This window comes from Rana temporaria, chromosome 3 (genome assembly GCF_905171775.1).
Source record: "Rana temporaria chromosome 3, aRanTem1.1, whole genome shotgun sequence".
NCBI lineage: Eukaryota > Metazoa > Chordata > Amphibia > Anura > Ranidae > Rana > Rana temporaria.
The window spans coordinates 360,809,513-360,829,349 of NC_053491.1; the positions used below are offsets into that span (position 1 = coordinate 360,809,513).

The 19,837-nt window shown below is 42.7% G+C and overlaps 1 protein-coding gene across 12 annotated transcripts in view; it reads left to right on the plus strand.

The window, feature by feature from the left end:
- ERC1 (ELKS/RAB6-interacting/CAST family member 1) overlaps positions 1-19,837 on the plus strand; it is a 351,485-nt gene that overhangs the window by 191,953 nt on the left and 139,695 nt on the right. For all 12 annotated transcript variants that reach the window (XM_040345288.1, XM_040345294.1, XM_040345289.1 and 9 more), the window contains one exon: positions 18,447-18,582. In XM_040345288.1, the coding sequence (XP_040201222.1) occupies positions 18,447-18,582 (136 nt within the window). The remainder of the gene's footprint in view (positions 1-18,446; positions 18,583-19,837) is intronic.

The following is a 19,837-nucleotide window of genomic DNA, read 5'->3' on the forward strand; positions in this document are numbered from 1 at the left end:
ACAAATCTGGCCTTTATGGAAGAGTGGCAGGAAGAAAGCCTTCGTTGAAAGAAAGTCATACAAAGTCCTGTTTGCAGTTTGTGAGAAGTCATGTGGGGGACACCGCAAACATGTGGAATAAGGTGCTCTGGTCAGATGAGACCAAAATTGAACTTTTTGGCCTAAAAGCAAAACACTATGGGGGTTATTTACTAAAGTCAAATCCACTTTGCACTTGAAAGTGCAGTCGCTGTAGATCTGAGGGGAAGATCTGAAATGAGGGAAGCTCTACTGATTTTATCATCCAATCATATGCAAGCTAAAATGTTGGTTTTTATTTTCCTTGCATATCCCCCTCAGATTTACGGTGACTGCACTTTAAAGTGCACTTGTAAGGCAAAGTGGATTTGCTTTTTGTGCATTAACCCCCTATGTGTGGTGGAAAACTAACACTGCATACCACTCTGAACACACCATCCTCACGTGAAACAGGGTGGTGGCATCATCATGTTGTGGGGATGCGTTTCTTCAGCAGGGACAGGGAAGCAGGTCAAAGTTAATGGAAAGATGGATGGAGCCAAATACAGGTTAATCTTAGAAGAAAATCTGTTAAGAGTCTGCTAAAGACTTGAGACTGGGGTGGAGGTTCACCTTCCAGCAGGACAACACCCCTTAAGATACAGCCAGAGATTCAATGAAATGGTTTAGATCAGGGGTCTCCAAACTTTACAAACAAAGGGCCACTTTATTGCCCTTCAGACTTTAGGAGGGCCGGATTGGGGCCAGCAAGGGAAGAAAAAGTCACGGGCCCAGCATCAGTGAAAACATATATGGCCTCAGTGTTGGTGGTCAATAGGAAGAGGAGTATTCCCCCTATTAGTAGGAGTAGTATCCCATCATTGGTATCAGTGAATAATATAGTGCCCCATTGTTGGTGTCAATGGGAGGATTAGTGCCTCATGTCAGTGGGAGGAATTGTTCCCCCAAGGGCCGGATAAAGCCTAGCAAAGGGCCACATCTGGCCCTCAGGCCGCAGTTTGGAGACCTCTGGTTTAGATCAAAGCATATTCATGCGTTAGAATGGCCCAGTCAAAGTCCAGACCTAATTCCAATTGAGAATCTGTAGCAAGACTTGAAAATTGCTGTTCACAGACTCTCTATCCAATCTGACAGAACTTGAGCTATTTTACAAAGAGGAATGGGCAAAAATGTGACTCTCTGGATGTGCAAAGCTGGTAGAGACATCCCCAAAAAGACCTGCAGCTGTAATTGCAGCAAAAGGTGGTTCTTCAAAGGGGGCTGAATACAAATGAACGCCACACTTCAGATATTTATTTGTAATAAATTTGAAAACCATTTATAATTCTTCTTTCACTACAACAATTTGTGTTGGTCTATCACATAAAATCCCAATAAAATACATTTGCATTTTTGGTTGTAACATGACAAAATGTGAAAAATTTCAAGGGGTATGAATACTTTCTTGTAGACCAAGTGGGATTCATGCCCCTTCGCCCTTCAAGCGATAACGTACAACAAGGCGCAATCTTGATCAAAGCTATTTGTAAGCGTAAATGCCCATCCATGCTCTTTTCCCTTGACATTAAAAAAGCATTCAGCAATCTGTACTGGCCTTACCTGTTTTATTTAATTAAACAATGGGGCATTGGGGTGCAGTTCTGCACCTGAGTGGCTGCATTGTACTCATCTCCTCAGGCACATGTTAAGTATACAGGCTTTCAGTAATCCCAGACAAGGCTGTCCTCAGTCCCTACTGATTTTTGGGCTGGCTATAGAGCCTTTAGCGCAACTCGTATATGACCATTTTGGGCCCAGAAATTACTGGTCATAAACGCAAACACCGCTTTGTTGCTGATGACATTTTGCTGTTTATCACTACCCATCCCCCCTCTACCCCCGTCACTCTCCCTAATCTTTCAGGTCTCATTTTGGCAGTCTCTTCAGTCTTAAAGCGGTGGTTCACCCTCAGTGACACGATTTTACCATCGAGACAGGCATTGTAGCGCGAGCTACAGTATGCCTGTCCCGATTTTTTTACCCCCGTACTCACTGTGTACTCGTACATTATAGATTTCGGCTCCCGCGGGGAATGGGCGTGCCTATGGAGAGGGAGGATGATTGACGGCCGGCCCTGGCACGTCACTCTCCCCGAAGACAGCCGGAGTAGGTCTCGGCTCTTCACGGCGCCTGCGCACAGGCTATGCGCAGGCACCGTGAAGAGCCAAGCCTATTTCGGCTATTTCCGGAGAAGCGTGATGCGCCAGAGCCGGCCGTCAATCATCCTCCGTCTCCATAGGCACGCCCATTCCCCGAGGGGAGTCGGTATCTTCGATGTACGAGTACACGGTGAGTACGGGGATAAAAAAATCGGGACAGGCATACTGTAGCTCGCGCTACAATGCCTGATTTTATGGTAGAAGAAATTTTTTTTTTTTTTTTTTTGGGTTTATAGGGTGAACCCCCGCTTTAACATCAACTATGTCAAATGCAAGGTTTTGAACATTTCCTTACCGTCTCAACTAGCCTCTTCACTACCTGCCTCTTCCCCCTACGTGAGAGAACTAAAACGCTGCCCCAACCCAGGAATGGATCAATATAAATGAAGGAACTTCTTAATAGCCTGGTCCACCTTTCCCTTATCCTGGCAGACTCATATTGCGTTGCCAATATGCTGGGACATATCTCTATGTATGGTGGGCCTGCTTGGTAGTAGAGCGAATATGGCTAGGAAAAAGAGAGAAAAAAAGGCAGGCATCACAAGTCAACCAGCTTATGGTCAAAGTTTGATGGCATAATATGTGTGACCCAAGGTCCCACACCTGGTGAAACTTGGACATTTTATCCAACAGTCTCGCTGTTAGGCTCTGCATGACCTTCACTAATGAAAAGCTATTTTTAACTGCTGTTAACAAGAGGGTGTCAGAGAGCCAAGCTTGTGCTATGGCTTGTTTGTTAACACTGAGGATGTGGGTCATCAGTTTGAATTGAGGCTATAAAAGTCTGTTGGGTTTTAAATTGAGAAGGCCATCACCAGGCTGCATGGGAATTAAAGCAACCAACAGGAGGGTCAATAAATCATATTTTTATACTTATTTCTCTCTCTATTCTCCCTACTTAGTTCAGTGTCACAATATATAGTTTTAATGGCTAAATGATGGCGCAGACCATGTGACTATCACTCCATGTGCTTTGTTGCCTTATGCAGGTCTCTCTATACCAGGGCTCGACAAATCCTGGGCGCCAGGTCGCCATGGCGACTAGAAATAGGGTCCTGGCGACATGAATTGGAAGGGGGGCAAAAAAAAAAAATTTTTTTTTTTTTTTTTTTTTGTGAGCTGGGGCCATCTGGTGGTGAGCCGTTGGTATTACAAGTTATTACCACCAGATGTGAGCTGGCGCCATCTGGTGGTGGCCGTTGGTATTACAAGTTAAGCATTACAAGTTAAACAGCAATTCTAATGTTGTTTTTCACTATTTTCACTGCCATCTTCTTCCCTCTGATTAGAACCCCCAAACATTATATATATTTTTTATCCTAACACCCTAAAGAATTAAATGGCGATCGTTGCAATACTTTCTGTCACGCCGTATTTGCGCAAGCGCACTTTTTTTGTGAAAAAATGACACTTTTTTTAATTAAAAAATAAGACAACAGTAAAGTTATCCCCCTTTTTTTTTATATTATGAAAGATAATGTTGCGCCGAGAAAATTCATACCCAACATGTCACGCTTCAAAATATGATTACTCTGCCCACAGTACATTCTATTCTTTCAGTGCTGGTGCTGGAACACTAATGTCGCGTACAGACGGTCGTTTTTTGTGATGAAAAAAAAACGACGTTTTAAATCATGAAATAAAACAACGTTTTTGAAACATCATTTTCAAAGACGAAGTTGCCTACACACCATCGTTTTTTCACAATGCTCTAGCAAAGCGAGGTTACGTTCACCACGTTTTTCCATTGAAGCTTGCTTCATAACTAGCTTCTGGGCATGCGCGGGTGTAAAAACGTCATTTTAAACATCGTTTTTTGCTACACACAGTCAATTTCTGTGAAGTAAAAAATGACGTTTTGAAAAACGACACATAAAATTGAAGCATGCTTCAATTTTTTTTTGCCGTTTTTCACAAGACATAAAACAACGTTTTCCCCCACACACGGTCATTTAAAGTGACGTTTTTAAAAACGTAGTTTTTTTTCATCACATAAAGTGATGGTGTGTACGCGGCATTAGAGTGTTTCAGAGCTCTGCACCCCGCTGCCACTGTGTAATCTGACTGGTGCCCAATAGCCCATGGGTCACACACAGAAGGCAGGAAATGCACAGAATGCAGCTGCCTGCACAACGTGTGACATAATCCATTACAGGTAAGTGACATGACTGAAAAAAAGCTGAATCACCAGATTAAAATGAAAGAAAGCCTATAAAAAAAAAACAAATACAGTCATTTACATGTAAGAATTGGTAAGCTGCAGTATAATAAAGGTGTGCTTTTGGGTTTAATACTGCTTTCTACTTTAATCTGGTTCCCTTGGCTCTTTAGAAGCCGCCATTTGAACCTATTGGCTATTAGATTGTAAGCTCTTCTTAACAGGGCCCTCTTAAAGGGTCACTAAAGGAATTTTTTTTTTTAGCTAAATAGCTTCCTTTACCTTGCTGCAGTCCTGGTTTCATGTCCTCATTGTTCGTTTTTGCATTCATGTTGCTGTAAATCCTCTCTGTTCTGGACACTTCCTGGTTGCCTGTTTCCTGATAACCACAGTACTGGGAGATTTCTCACGGTGGTCACTAATCAAGGAGGTGTGAGTAAAACTAAACTGGATTGGTGCTGAGGAGTTTTAGACAAAGTATCACTGCTCTCTATTGGCTGACTGCCCTCTAGTGGCTCTCTGTACATCAGAGAACCAGGAAACAACAGCAAAAACGAAACTACACTGCAGGCACATTATATGATTGTTTTTTTATCTATTTTTAATCATTTTTAAAAGGAATCAGTTAACTATTATGTCTCTATGCCCTGTAAACAGTCATTTCAGCAAAAAAAAATTTTTCCTTTAGTGACCCTTTAATCCTTGTGTATTTTATTGTATTGTAACTGTATTGTCTTTATATTGTAAAGTGCTGCATAAACTGTTGGCGCTATATAAATTCTTTATAATAATTGGGAATATTCCCTTGCCTAACCTTACTCGCAAGATGGCCTTTCTTGTCTATCACTTCTGCATGGAGTTAGTGACCTTGTCCTGCAAAGATCCATTTTTTAGTGTTGCACAAGAACAAGGTTGCCTAAAGCTTTATTCCCCCCTAAAGTGATGTTTTTTCTCCACCTTAACCAGAGCACTGATCTTCTTAATGCCCGGGTATAAAACATCCAAAATGCATTTCTTTCCACTGTCTTGATGTGGTATGCACTGTTAGGCCCCGTACACACGACCGAGTTTCTCGGCAGAATTCAGCCAGAAACTCGATGGGAGATGTATTCTGCCGAGAAAACGGGTCGTGTACACTTTTCGCCGAGGAAACCGACGAGGATCTCGTCGGGCCAAAAAGAGAACATGTTCTCTATTTCCTCGTTGGTCAATGGGAAAAGTTGGCTCGTCGAGATCCTCGGCGGCTTCACAAGGAACTCGACGAGCAAAACGATGTGTTTTGCCCATCGAGTTTCTCGGAGGTGTGTACGGGGCCTTAGAGTTTACCTCTTAGCTACTGTCTCTTTTTGGCAATCTGATTCCCTTTTTGTACCCCCCGGGATCTCCATGCTTTTCTCACTATCACTGTTGGGTCTCCGTGCTTCTCTCACCACCATTGCTAGGCAGATCAGACAAGTTATCCTTAGAATCTCTGTTTTTAAAAGTTAGGGTTAACTTCCTTTCTCAAGACATGCTCTATCATATCTGTAATCTTTTATGGGATTTTCAGCTTCAGGCTTCTGTTTCGCAGATTTGCAAGAGACACCTAGGCACGTTTGTTAAATTCTACCAGTCGTCATTTTCTGATGTCAGTTTTGGGCATAAGGTTCTACAAGCTGCTCTGTGGTTCTCTCAAGCCTTCCTTGACCTGTTTTGTTATGTTGGCCTGTTGGTGATCTTTGCTGTGTTTCCCACCCCCTCAGGTTCACTGCTTTTGGACATCACCCTCTTAATTAATATTGTTTGTGTCCCATACTGTGCAAATAAAGAAAAATCTATTTCTTGAACTACAGGGCACATGTCCCTTCCCTCTGTTCTTATAACCCCCCTTGCTGCCGGTGCATTGCCACGAAATGAGATTTGCCATCGGATGAGATGGTCTGCCTCCATCACATCCTATTGGCTCACTCCTGTCACGTGACATATTTAAACGTCAAGTATCGACGCAAACATCAGTCTCAGCTAGGCTATCATAGGGAGAGGATCTCCTCTCCCTGTGATAGCTGAAGCTGCACGGAGCTGGTGCACGGAGCTCACATGGCCTCTGTGGCCCGATTCCGAGAGCGGAATCGGGCCACAGAAGCTCATACATTTACTAGGCTAATAAATGTTCTCCTTTATTACAATGTCAGGCTAATGTTCTCCTTCATTACAATGTCACTTCGGGATCTACAGCGATATCGGGATCTCTCTGCCCGATAGCGCTGTCATGCTTCCCCGCGAGCGCGATAGATCCACAGCGCTATCGGGATCCCAATGCCCGATAGCGCTGTCAGCGTGCCTCCCGCCAGTGCTAACTACACCCCGCGCCCGCAGCTCTACTCCCCGTCCCCCGTTAAGGCTCAGGGAACGGGGAACAGAAAGTAGAGCATCGGGTGCAGGTAAAGTAGTAGTGCGCAGGCGCAGCACTACGCAAATAGCTCCGTGCACCAGCTCCGTGCAGCTTCAGCTATCACAGGGAGAGGAGATCCTCTCCCTATGATAGCCTAGCTGAGACTAATGTTCGCGTCGATACTTGACGTTTAAATATGTCACGTGACAGGAGTGAGCCAATAGGATGTGATGGAGGCGGACCATCTCATCCGATGGCAAATCTCATTTCGTGGCAATGCACCGGCAGTGGGAACGGTTATGTAGTGGGATGTCTCTTCAACTTTCTCTTTGCCAGTGTCCAATCACCTGACATGTGTACATTATGTAATGGATTTTACTGGCGAGTCAAAAATCCTATTTTGAAAGTTTTAGTGCCTTTTCAACACATTGTTGTAAACTAAAGGCAGCAGACAAATTCTATTACATTTATCTTATATTGCAAACCCTGGATAGTTACATTAGGAAATATGAGGTTAAATGCCCTTTCATGGATTTTAGATAGAAAGGGATGAGCAAGGGATTGTTGCACTGTCCTGAAAATCGAATGCAAACTCTGTTAGCATGCAGTCTCAGTGGAACAGAAATGGCAAGAATGTTCCAACGCAGCTAAATGCAGCCGCACGTAAACGCAGCTAATCGCAATCTACAACTGCAAGTGAACACTGTGCCAGAATTTTCTGAATTTCAAAATAACAAAACATGCTTTTAACTGCAGCAGAACAGCCATCCGTGTAAAAGGGGCATTAGTCATCTGTAATTGCTCATGAATTTATAACATCTCAGTTTTTCAGTTCTTGTTTTTTTGTATTACGTAAGGCGGCTGTGTATAGATGTGAATCTCGGGGGCTTAACACTGTTTGCAGTGATCATGGTGTGTCAGGAGGCAGATGACAGCTGTTGGGCAGTAGCGCATGTAGCAAATTACTTTGGGGGGGGCAGTTTTTCCTTTAAAGTGTATTTAACCCCCAAAACAAAAATGTAATATACTGCAGTGTACTAACCTTTTAGATGTGGTGGCTGGATTCATTTTCTTATCTTGGTCTTTTTCTCCTTTATTTTTACCTGGTATTCTGCAATTAACAAACTTTCTGTCCCAGGGGTTACCATACTTACTCCTTGTACTGTTCCCATGGGCGTACCTAAGAAAACATCCATGTGAAGGATCTTGTTTGCTCACACGGAATGCACAGGTGTTGCATGCATTTGCGTGTAGACGGTTCCATTCATGTCTCTTGGCATGCCCCAGCTGCATGGACATCCATAAGAATAGGTGCGTGTCCTCAAACTCACAGTCTGCATTTGGGGCCATGCACCTGAACAGAAGTCAAATTGTGTCTGTGTAACCTGTGTAGATGCCAGTTTTGATAAATCGGGGGCCTAAGGGTGCTATATTTTGCACTGAAGGTGAAAACTTTTTTGACAAGCTCATTTTTGTTTTTTTGGAATCTTGTACCAAATAATCCTCCCGGTGTAGGTTTGAGGTTTTTTTTTTAAAGCCTGTGTGCTGAAAGTAATCTTGTTTACACTGCATTTTGGGATTACTGTAACATTCCTGAATACAGTGACCTTACTGTTGTCATGCTCCGAATCCTTCTTGGAGCTTTGCAGAGATGGTTATCTGGTAAGCAAAATTCATTGATCACCCTCAGTGCCCCCTCCAAGTGTTGCAGTGACAAAACATTCCAAACAGTCAGTTGCTTTTAGTAAGTGACCCCCCCCCCCCGGTAATCCCATGACACCTGGAATTAGAGGGCATTACCTGCTTCCGGACTGGCGTCCCTGTGTGTCTTGGTGTGGTCAGTTTGTGTACATACTTCTATTATCCCCTTGTAACACAGTTAAAGCCGCTACTGTGTCAAAACCGTTAATTGCTTCAGGTCGTCAAGGGTCAGAGAAATCAGACGCCTCGGAGAGCCTCAGTGCTGGAGTCAGGTGACAGTGACTATTACAAACAATGGCTATGAGTAGATGACATCTGTGGATAACCAAAAACATTTGTGCTTGCCCACAGGTCGACTTGGGTCCCGTTGTTTCTAATTAAGTGGCTAAACTTTAGGCATGGTCACAGAAGATTATTTTGTATGTAAGCTCAGTTTGGGGATTCATCATATTAGCTGAGGGAATGAGTTTTAGTGAGATGTCGGGAGGTCTAAACAGACCCCTGATGTATCTTATTTGAGGCACAGAAAAGGAATGAAAACAGAGTCCCCAGTAACTTTCTCTGCAGCCTGAGGTGCACTGCATATGAATGAGTCTCTGTATGGTGACTCCTATTCATTCACAAACTGAAGCATAGTAAACAGGGTTTACTATGCCGCATATAGCAGGGGAAACTATCCGCCGGAAAAAGCCGAACGCAAACTACGTAAAAAAAAAACGACGGGCGGGTGTTCGTTTCTGAATCGGCGGATCTCCTCATTTGCATATTCGTCGCGTATACAAATGGAAGCGCCACCTAGCGGTCGGCGGAAGATTGCAGCCTAAGATCCGACGATGTAAGTCACTTACACCTGTCGGATCTAAGGGAGATCTATGCGGAACCTGATTCTATGAATCCGCCGCATAGATCCGACCGTCGGATCTCAGAGATACGACGGCGTATCAGGAGATACGCCGTCGTGTATCTATCTACCCCACAGACTTTTATTTATATTCTTCTTATATATTAAACCCTGAAAAAGGGGGAAGCCACGAGCCCCCAAAACTGATTGCCTTTGTACACAGAGTTTGCTTGAAACTTTTATCGAAATAAACTTGCTATGGTTCTATTGCTTTGCCCTTCTGTATACACTGAAAAAAATGTAGTTGAGCGATCGGTATTCTATTATTTAAACAAAATGGATTCCATTATGGATTATTCTGGAATGATCATGGCTTCTGGACATCTCAAGCCAAATTTTGACCACGCCTCTCATTGTTGTATTTGCTTTTCCTGGTGGTCCTCAATATTTGCTGAGTTGTCTCTTGAAAATTGCTACAGGGCCACAAAATGGTAAAATTCACTAAGTGCTCCATAGTTTAATCGTGTGAGAGTTAAAACTCCCATATTCTCCCATCTTTCCCTGAGAAGCACTGGTTAGGATATTAATACAACATCCGCCAGGCCTGGCCATACTTGAATCGGTCTGTTATCTTTGTGGTTTCTCCCTGGCTCGGACTTGTATTCTTTGGTTGATGCCCAAACCTCAATAACTGATAAAACTCGCACTGGGAGGCACAATAATGACCACAACCAGCTAATTTCTCTGTCAACTCATTGCTCCTGGGTTCAAAGGGGACCTGTCTGGAGACGGATTGGAGTTCAGCGTTTCATAATATCTCAGTGTGATGCTAGATCTCTCATTTATTAAAACAAGCAGAATGTTGTTTTTAAAACAGTAGTTGTAATTACTCCAATGACCCCTCTCAGGCTCACTGGCATAAATAACGTTGCTTCTACAGGAGTTTTGTGTTCTGCCTGTAGAAGCAACTCAATGTTATCCTATGTGTCCATGTACATTAAGGGACGTTTACAGGCATATTTTGAGAACAACGTTTAGAGGCAGGAAAAAAAACCTTCTCATTCGCATTTCTGATTGGAGCTCACTGGCAGAAATAAACGTAAAACTCTCCTAAACTCTAAACTTTGTACAAAAATTGCTCTATATGGACTTTAACTCCAAAGAGACGTTTTTTTAAGCCCAGTGTGTATGGAGCCTTAAGTCCTTTCCCTGTAACCAGAGATGAGTTTAAATTCACTACACATGTAACAACCTGGCTGTACAATCTCTGTTAGATCTACCAACATTGATGTAGTGCATAGGCCTGCTCTTGTTCCCTATGAGATGTTCTGTTGGTGTGCGCTGAACAAAGTACTGAATGTAATACTTTTTTTTTTCTTTAGTGCAGCCTGGTGCAACGCAGTCACATTGTACCATGCTGCAACCAATAGATCAGAATACCATGTGTGACTTTTTAATAAAGATCTAACATAAAAAGTAAACCGTGTGATGCACTGGTATCGACTCATGAGTAGGGATGAGCTTCGTATTCGAGTCAAACTCATGTTCGACTCGAACATCGTATGTTCAATCGTTCGTCGAAATACGAACAAAACGGGTCGTTCGCTCCAAATTCGAGTTACGTTTCACAGACCGTAATTCACTGCGGCATCGCTGGCTGATGATTGGCCTAGCATGCACTATGACTCGCATGCTTGGCCAATCACAGCTTGCAAAAAACGGAGAGCCATAATTGGCCAAAGCCAGGGTGGCTTTGGCCAATTATGGCTCAGGGGGTTTAGTACACGCTCCACACTATAAAAGGCCGCCTGCAGGTCGGCCTTGTGTAGTGTGTTGCGGTGGTTAAGAGAGGACAGAGAGAGTGTAATTTTTTGCAGGTAGATAGAGCAGGCAGGCAGGCAGGCAGGCTAGTCAGTTAATGTTACAGTGTGTAGAGGATATATATACATCCCAGGTGTTGTACATATATTTGTACACTGTATAGTTTAGCTAGATCAGTTCTTCCTAATTTACTTAGCTGCAGTATTCTTACGTGGTTCATTGCCTGTGTCCTCTGTAGTTTGCACCTAAAGCTACTTGGTGTGTACTGGCCATGTGCTCTGTAGTTTGCACCTAAAGCTACTTGTTGTGTACTGGCCGTGTGCCCTGTAGTTTGCACCTAAAGATTCAGGAGCAGTGATTTTAATGATGCTTAAATTAAAAAATGAAAAAATCCTTTAAATATTGTACCTTCTGGGTGTCTATAGTATGCCTGTGAAAATGTCTTTGAGAACCCGGGTCTTGCCCGAGGGAACATGTATCAATGGAAAAAAGGTTCAGGAGTCCTGAAAAAAACTACAGTTTTTAAAACTTTTTTCCATTGATACATGTTCCCTGGGGCAAGACCCGGGTTCTCAAAGACATTTTCACAGGCATACTATAGACACCAGCAGGTACAATATTTAAAGGAATTTTTCATTTTTTTTTTTTTTTAATTTAAGCATCATTAACCACTTGCTGACGGCCGTACGACTTTGTACGGCCTCAGCGCGGCTCCCAATCTCTAACAGGCCGTGTTTTTACGGCCTCTCCTTTACACGTTCCCCGCGCGCGCTCCCGAGCGCGCGGCGGGGAACTTCTGTACTGGCCGTGTCCCTTGGACACAGCCAGTCACAGATCGCCGTGAACGGCCAATCGGAGCGGCCGTTTCCTAGGCGATCTGTGCGGCCAATGAGAGATGATCTCATATGTTTACATATGAGATCATCTCTCATTCCCGGCTCTCGCAGACAGCGGTGCTGTCAGGGGAGAGAGGAGACGGATCTGTGTCTCTTGTACATAGAGACATAGATCGGTCACCCCCCCAGTCACCCCCCCTCCCCCACAGTTAGAACACTAATTAGGGTACACATTTAACCCCTTCCTCACCCCCTAGTGTTAACCCTTCCCTGCCAGTCACATTTATACAGTAATTAGTGCATATTTATAGCACTGATTGCAGTATAAATGTGAATGGCGCCAAAAATGTGTCAAAAGTGTCCGATGTGTCCGCCATAACGGCGCAGTCCCAATAAAAATCGCAGATCGCCGCCATTTCTAGTAAAAAAAAAGCATTTATACAGTAATTAGTGCATATTTATAGCACTGATTGCAGTATAAATGTGAATGGCGCCAAAAATGTGTCAAAAGTGTCCGATGTGTCCGCCATAACGGCGCAGTCCCAATAAAAATCGCAGATCGCCGCCATTTCTAGTAAAAAAAAAGCATTTATACAGTAATTAGTGCATATTTATAGCACTGATTGCAGTATAAATGTGAATGGCGCCAAAAATGTGTCAAAAGTGTCCGATGTGTCCGCCATAACGTCGCAGTCCCAATAAAAATCGCAGATCGCCGCCATTTCTAGTAAAAAAAAAAATTTATTCAGTAATTAGTGCATATTTATAGCACTGATTGCAGTATAAATGTGAATGGCGCCAAAAATGTGTCAAAAGTGTCCGATGTGTCCGCCATAACGTCGCAGTCCCAATAAAAATCGCAGATCGCCGCCATTTCTAGTAAAAAAAAAAAAAAAAAAAATAATAATAATTCTGTCCCTTATTTTGTAGGCGCTATAACTTTTGCGCAAACCAGTCGCTTATTGCGATTTTTTTTTTTTTTACTAAAAATATGTAGAATACGTATCGGCCTAGACTGAGGATAAAAAAATAAACGTAAAAAAAAAAATTGAGCTATTTATTATAGCAACAAAGTAAAAATATTTTATTTTTTTTCAAAATTGTCGCTCTATTTTTGTTTATAGCGCAAAAAATAAAAACCGCAGAGGTGATCAAATACCACCAAAAGAAAGCTCTATTTGTGGGGAAAAAAGGACGTTAATTTTGTTTGGGAGCCACGTCGCACGACCGCGCAATTGTCAGTTAAAGCGACGCAGTGCCGAATCGCAAAAAGTCCTCTGGTCAGGAAGGGGTTTAAGTGCCCAGTAAGGAAGTGGTTAAAATAAAAAACAACCGTTTTTAAAACTTTTTTTTTCATTGATACATGTTCCCTGGGGCAAAACCCGCTTTCTCAAAGACTTTTTACAACAATAACTTGCATCTTAGGCTTTAAAATGAGCACTTTTGAATTTGAACGTTCGAGTCCCATAGACGTCAATGGGGTTCTAAATGTTTGCGCGAACAATCTGTCCGTTCGAAGGTTCTGGTGCGAACCGAACAAGGGGGTGTTCGGCTCATCCCTACTCATCAGCAATATTTCCTCACAGTGCAAAAGAACATCTGTACATTCAGTGCAATTGCTAGTGTAAATGAGCCATAAACCTTTCCCTGCTTTATCCAAAATGGAAAATACGTTTTTGCTGGAGCAAACTGTTACCTCCCGATCGTATGTTGTTTAGTTAGAACTTGGCAGTGGGCTGTAACAGGTGCTCTTGAATGGTCTGTATACCAAGCTGCACTCTCTAGGATCAATGCACTGGAGGCCAGTGTCTGCCTTGTCAGCGCGGCTTTCCAGCGGCTAGTGCTGAGTTCAGGCTTACCTGCACAAAAAAAGGCACAGAGTTAGTGTGTTGATGGAATTGTCCAGGCTGTGAATGCTCTGACGGCCCATTGTCTGTGTGAATGGGCACGGCTTCCCTGGATGATTCCAAGACTCATCAGCAAAGCTTTTGTGTCGCAGAGGACCAGGTGACAGGCAATCCGCTGCAGTGTTTGAGCTCTCTGCTATGAGGGTACATATCCCCTAACCCATTCATTGCCCTTTGCCTGCTTAGTTATTAGTTCATATTCTGTTAATCAGTAATTTTCTTATGTTATATTATATAAAAAAAAAAGTCTAATGTCTACAGGACATTTCTAAAAGTGTTTACATGTAATGATTTTGAATGGTATAATGCACGCTGTGCTTTTACTTGAGTTGAGGTGCATTCAGTTTAGTTGTGTTAAAAATATATATATATATATATATATATATATATATATATTTGCATTCAGAGGCAGATTAGATACTATGAACACATGGAAACGCAGATGTTCAAAGGGAAAAATGTAAACGAAAAACAAGATGAGTTCCGTACAGTTTTGTGTGCATTTTGTCTGCACTAAAAATGCATGCACAGCGTTTTCCATGTATTCCAATGGCTCTAGTTGGCTCTAGTTCACACCATGCAGTCAGTTTCCGGTGCACAAACTGACTGCATGGTGTGAACTAGAGCCATTGAAATACATGGAAAACACTGTGCATGCATTTTGTGCAGAAAAAAAGCACACAGAACTGCGTCTGGTGTGAACTGGCCCTTAGGTAAAACAATACTGGGGACCGGTTTGAATGATGTCTAAGGGGCGTGCTTCTCTTATTGGTTTTTCTTCCATTCTATGTGTCTATCTCTAATCTGCTATCTCTATCTCTCCTCTCCTCTTCTTTACTTTATCATCTCTTGCCTCTTTCCTTTTATATTTTTCCTTTGCTTTCTCACTCTTCTTTTATGTTCTTTGACCCTCCCTCCCCTCTTTCTTCCCTCCCCACCCCTACATTTCCTCCCTCCCTTCTCCTTTCCCTCCCCTTCCTTTCCCTTTCCTCCTTTCCTTCCCTTCTCCACCGTCACTCTCTCCCCTTGCATTTCTCATCTCTTTCTTTCTTTGTCTCTATCTTTTTTTAGACCCCTATCTTTATGAAGCATCACTTGTGTCAGTTTGGTTTTGCAGGGTTCTGGTAACAATTTAATCTAATGACTGGTTGTAACTGGTATAGATTCTCATCATATCCCACCTGCTCTTTTTTTTATGGAGAAAGGCTCAAAGTTTCACTACACTTTTGTTTTTTTATTCTTTCTGTCACTTAAATCTGTATGAACATCATTCAGGTCCCAGTGCCACTCAGATTGTTCAAGAACAGGATGATGTTTTGCAGTCCTGGTTTAAATATTTTATTGAAGATTGCACAATATAATACATATTGGTTATACAAATTTTAAATTAAGTAGTTTGTGTGTGTGTGTGTGTGTGTGTGTGTGTATATATATATATATATATATATATATATATATATATATATATATATATATATATATATATATATATATATATATATATAACTTTTATCTTCTCTAAAATTGTGTAAAAGGAAATATAAAATAAGTATAAGACCAGAACTTTTCGTCAAAAATAAATAAATATAATATATAAAATAGAATAATAATGAAATAAGATCATTTAAGAAGTACCAATTGTGTACAAGTATAATTTTAAACATGCAAAGGGTAAGATAAATCGGATTAAATAAACAATCTGTCGGGACAGTCGAGATCAGCTTATAGCATAACAGGGGCTAAGATCCGGCTAGGTGGCTTGGCGCGTCCTGAAGTGAAGAGAAAGGTCATCAACTGTCTAGAATGCAGGTATGAAAAGCAAACAGAATCCACAAGTGGTAGAATCATAAGAACTTGTATTGTTTGTGGTGTGAGTATATCTAATCAAGTAAATGGGAATGGATTATGTAAATCTGTATGATATTTGCTTTATTATTTTGCAGTCCTTATTCTTGAACCATCTGCCCCAACTTTGGCCACCCATAGACTCAAAGAGAAATGAGCACGCAAGTGGCTTTCTTCTGGGTGGGGAGACTTTAGAGTTTTTTTTTTATTATTTCCTCTCTTCTTTGGTCGCTCTCTCACTTTTTCTTTTTTCCTGATACAGACATAATTCTCAGTTGCGCTATTCCTGCCTCGTTAGGAAATGAGTATTTATGGCCTCTTCTTACGTTGTCTAAATTAGAGGCCTGCATATCCTCCCCAGCACGTGTTGAGTGGTTAGAGGACACGGGACCTGATCTTCGTCCAGAGGCTTGGTTAGTAGTGTCCGTGTCAGCTAAATTTTACTTAGATTGGACCAAAGTCACGGCCTGTGTCCTTTATCCAAACCACACAATGAGACCTTTCCATCAGCTGGCTTTGTGCTGCAAACCCGTTAACACTCCCTCCTTTAAATCCACCCACATCTGCAATTACATCAACATTTTTACAATTATATTTGGCAGCTTATTTTCCATTTGGTCATCCTTGTTTTTCTTTTGTTTTTTTCTTCAGTGAATATCACAAAGTTTATTTGCATGCAAATTTGCTTAAAGGGACCTTGAAGTCGTTATTTAAAAAAAAAAAAAAAAGCTGTCAAACACTTGCTCTGTGCAGTGATTTTGCACAAAGCAGCCCCAATCTTTTTCTGAGGTCTCCCATTGGCACTCCTGTCTCCTCCTCCTTCTGGGTGCACCCATAGCAAGCTGCCTGCTCGGGGGGCACATGTGTGCTCGATCCCGAGCCAGGCTCTGTGTGTTCATTGGCACACTGTGCGATTTGGCCCCATCTCCTGCTCTCGCCTCACAGACTGATTGACCGCAACAGAAGCCAATAGTGCCCACTGCTGCCTCCATATCCAGTGAAGAGTGAGACACTGTTCTCGGGTGTAGCACCTTATCAAGATCGGGCTCAGGTAAGTATTTGGGAGGGGGGGTGCTGAACTCTTTAATTTTTACTTTAAAGCAGAGAATGTGTTAAGGTAAACAAAAAACTCCTGCCTTTACAACCACTTTAATGTGGAGGAAAAGCTTTAAAGTCTAACTATTCTTTCAAATTCCCCGCCTCATTTTTTTTTTACCTATCCTGCCTAACCTGTATACAAAACAAGTGTACTTTCCTATTTAAATTTTGCCCCAGTTCAGTCATGTGACCCTGCAGCTCTGGCTCATGGAGCGCTTGACAATGGCTGGGAATTTTGGGAGCCATGACATCACCCATAGGTTCCCATGGGCCAGCCATAGTCGGCTTTCCCTCCTTTCCTCTGCAGTAGCTGCTCACCCGCATGGTAGCCGAAGCTGTGGGATCAAGTGACCAGAGCAGATTAAAGTATTCACTGAATCAAATGGTGGAAGCGACCTCCTGTGTGGTTGTTGTGCATTGGTGCAGCCACTCTCAAAGAACTCCAGCAGGACCCAGAAGATCATAATTATCATTGTAGTAGTGGCAACTACTTCAGTACATTTTCAGCTTCCTCAGCGGCTCGTCGGGTATGAAATATGCATACTTGCATTGTTCCAGGCTGGACCAATTTAAGTATGCAATGCAGACATGGTATATTTTTATGTGTGACCGAAGTGAACCTGTCCTGCCAAAACACCAAAGTAGGATCATTTTGGCCCCTTTCACACTGGTGCACTTTTGCCGTGTTTTTTCAGGGCAACAAAAGCCCGTGAAAAATATTCCCCATTAAATCTTTTTTAACTCTTTCTATTGCAGGTGCGCTGCACTTTGAAAAGTACTGCATGCTGCATCTTTGTAGTTTTTCAAAAGTGCACCAAAAAAGCACCTTCTGTTGTAAGTTAATGGTAATACATCAAAAGCTGCTTAATAGCACATCAATGTGAAAGAGCCCTTTTACCACCACCGCTGGACAAATCATGAACTCAAATCCATCGACTGCAGCTTTAAATCAGCCTTTGACAGTAAAATTATTGGCAGGCCTACTGTCTTTAAAACAGAGCTTCACCCAAAAGGAATCACCCTGTCACATTTGTATTATATATTTTTTTTGGGGGGGGGCATATACCTAGTTTTGTCAGGTACCTGCTCCAACTTCTGCTCGGATTTAATAGACAATCCGAGTGGAATTTCTTCTCCCCCCTCACTGCCTGCAGTTTTGTGGGATCATTCACAAAGTGCAGCGCAGCTCACGCATGCACACTGGGCAGCCAGCTGTTAAGACGCAAGCCGTCACAGCCAGCTGCCCACAGTTAGGATGCTGGTGCCAGGCACCCAAAGGCTGATGAAGAATTGGTCCAGGTGAGAATGGTGCTAGATCTTTGGATAGGTAAGGCTAGGTTCACATTTCTGCAGGTTGTGGTTAATGCATTTTCCTAGTGTGTTTTAATTTTTTCACATGCATTCTTGCGTTTTTGGGATGTGTCTGTTGCCATGCAGGAGTTTTCATTAAAGTCTATGGATCCAAAAACACAACCTGGTGCAGGCAAAACAAGTCTGGCTGCAGGAGATTATCATGCACTGGGATGTAATAGAGGATGATGAAAAAACAGGATTTTATGTCAATTGTTTATTATACACAGTGCAGGGTTTACATCTAGTTTCATAAGCATTGTTCTATATATTCAGCTTTCTGTATTTTTTATTTCTTCCAGGCAAATGAAAGATCAGAATAAAAAGGTGGCAACATTGAAGCACAAGGAGCAAGTGGAAAAGAAGAAGAACGCACAGCTTTTGGAGGAGGCACGAAGGAGGGAGGACAATCTCACGGACAGCTCACAGCAGCTCCAGGTAGCATGCACGTGATTCTGTGACAGTCTTGTCTGTTGGTGTGGATGAAATGACTTCTGTATAGGCATGTGTTCGAGTTACGAGGTGAGTGAAAGACTCTGAATTTTATTCAGATTTCCAATTGTGTGATTGTTACTTTGTGTGCGGAGATGTTTGCAGTGATTTTTTAATGAAATTAGGGTCACATGAAAGTTCCTTGCTACATTTGATTGTGATGTTGTAGTGTGCTTGTATCATGATTAGGGCTGTGGAAATTAAAGATTAATTCCTTGATTAATCGTTAATTTTTTTGATCGATCAAAGTTCTTTTGATCGGTACTAGTGGTGCAACGGATTGTAAATGATCCGTGATCCCAACGGGTCACCATATGCAGATCAGCACACCACGTGATCCGCGGAGCTCCGCTGCTGTCTCTGCCATAGGAAAGGCCTAGCTCCCGGAGCGGCGGCCATCTTGGTCCACCCAGCGGCGGCCTAGGTGAGCCTAGAGCGGCGCGCTAACGTCATCACCTGGCCTCAACTGCTCGTGTTCGGCCGGCTTCTCTGGTAAGACTAAGCAAGCACTAATCTTCTATACAGTGGGGGAGATGTGGACCATATTACAGTGGTGAGATGTCTGTGGATAACAGTGGTGAGATGTCTGTGGATTACAGTGGTGAGAGATCTGTGGATTACAGTGGTGAGATGTCTGTGGATATTACAGTGGGGGAGATGTGGATATTACAGTGGGGGAGATGTCTGGATATTACAGTGGGGAGATGTCTGTGGATATTACAGTGGGGAGATGTCTGTGGATATTACATTGGGGGAGATGTCTGGATATTACAGTGGGGAGATGTCTGTGGATATTACAGTGGGGGAGATGTCTGGATATTACAGTGGGGAGATGTCTGTGGATATTACAGTGGGGGAGATGTCTTTGGATATTACATTGGGGGAGATGTCTTTGAATATTACATTGGGGGAGATGTCTGTGGATATTACATTGGTGGAGATGTCTGTGGATATTACAGCGGGGGAGATGTCTGTGGATATTACAGTGGGGGAGAAGTCTGTGGATATTACAGTGGGGAGATGTCTGTGGATATTACAGTGGGGGAGATGTCTGTGGATATTACAGCGGTGGAAATGTCTATGGATATTACAGCGGGGGAGATGTCTGTGGATATTACAGTGGGGGAGAAGTCTGTGGATATTACAGTGGGGGAGATGTCTGTGGATATTACAGTGGGGAGATGTCTGTGGATATTACAGT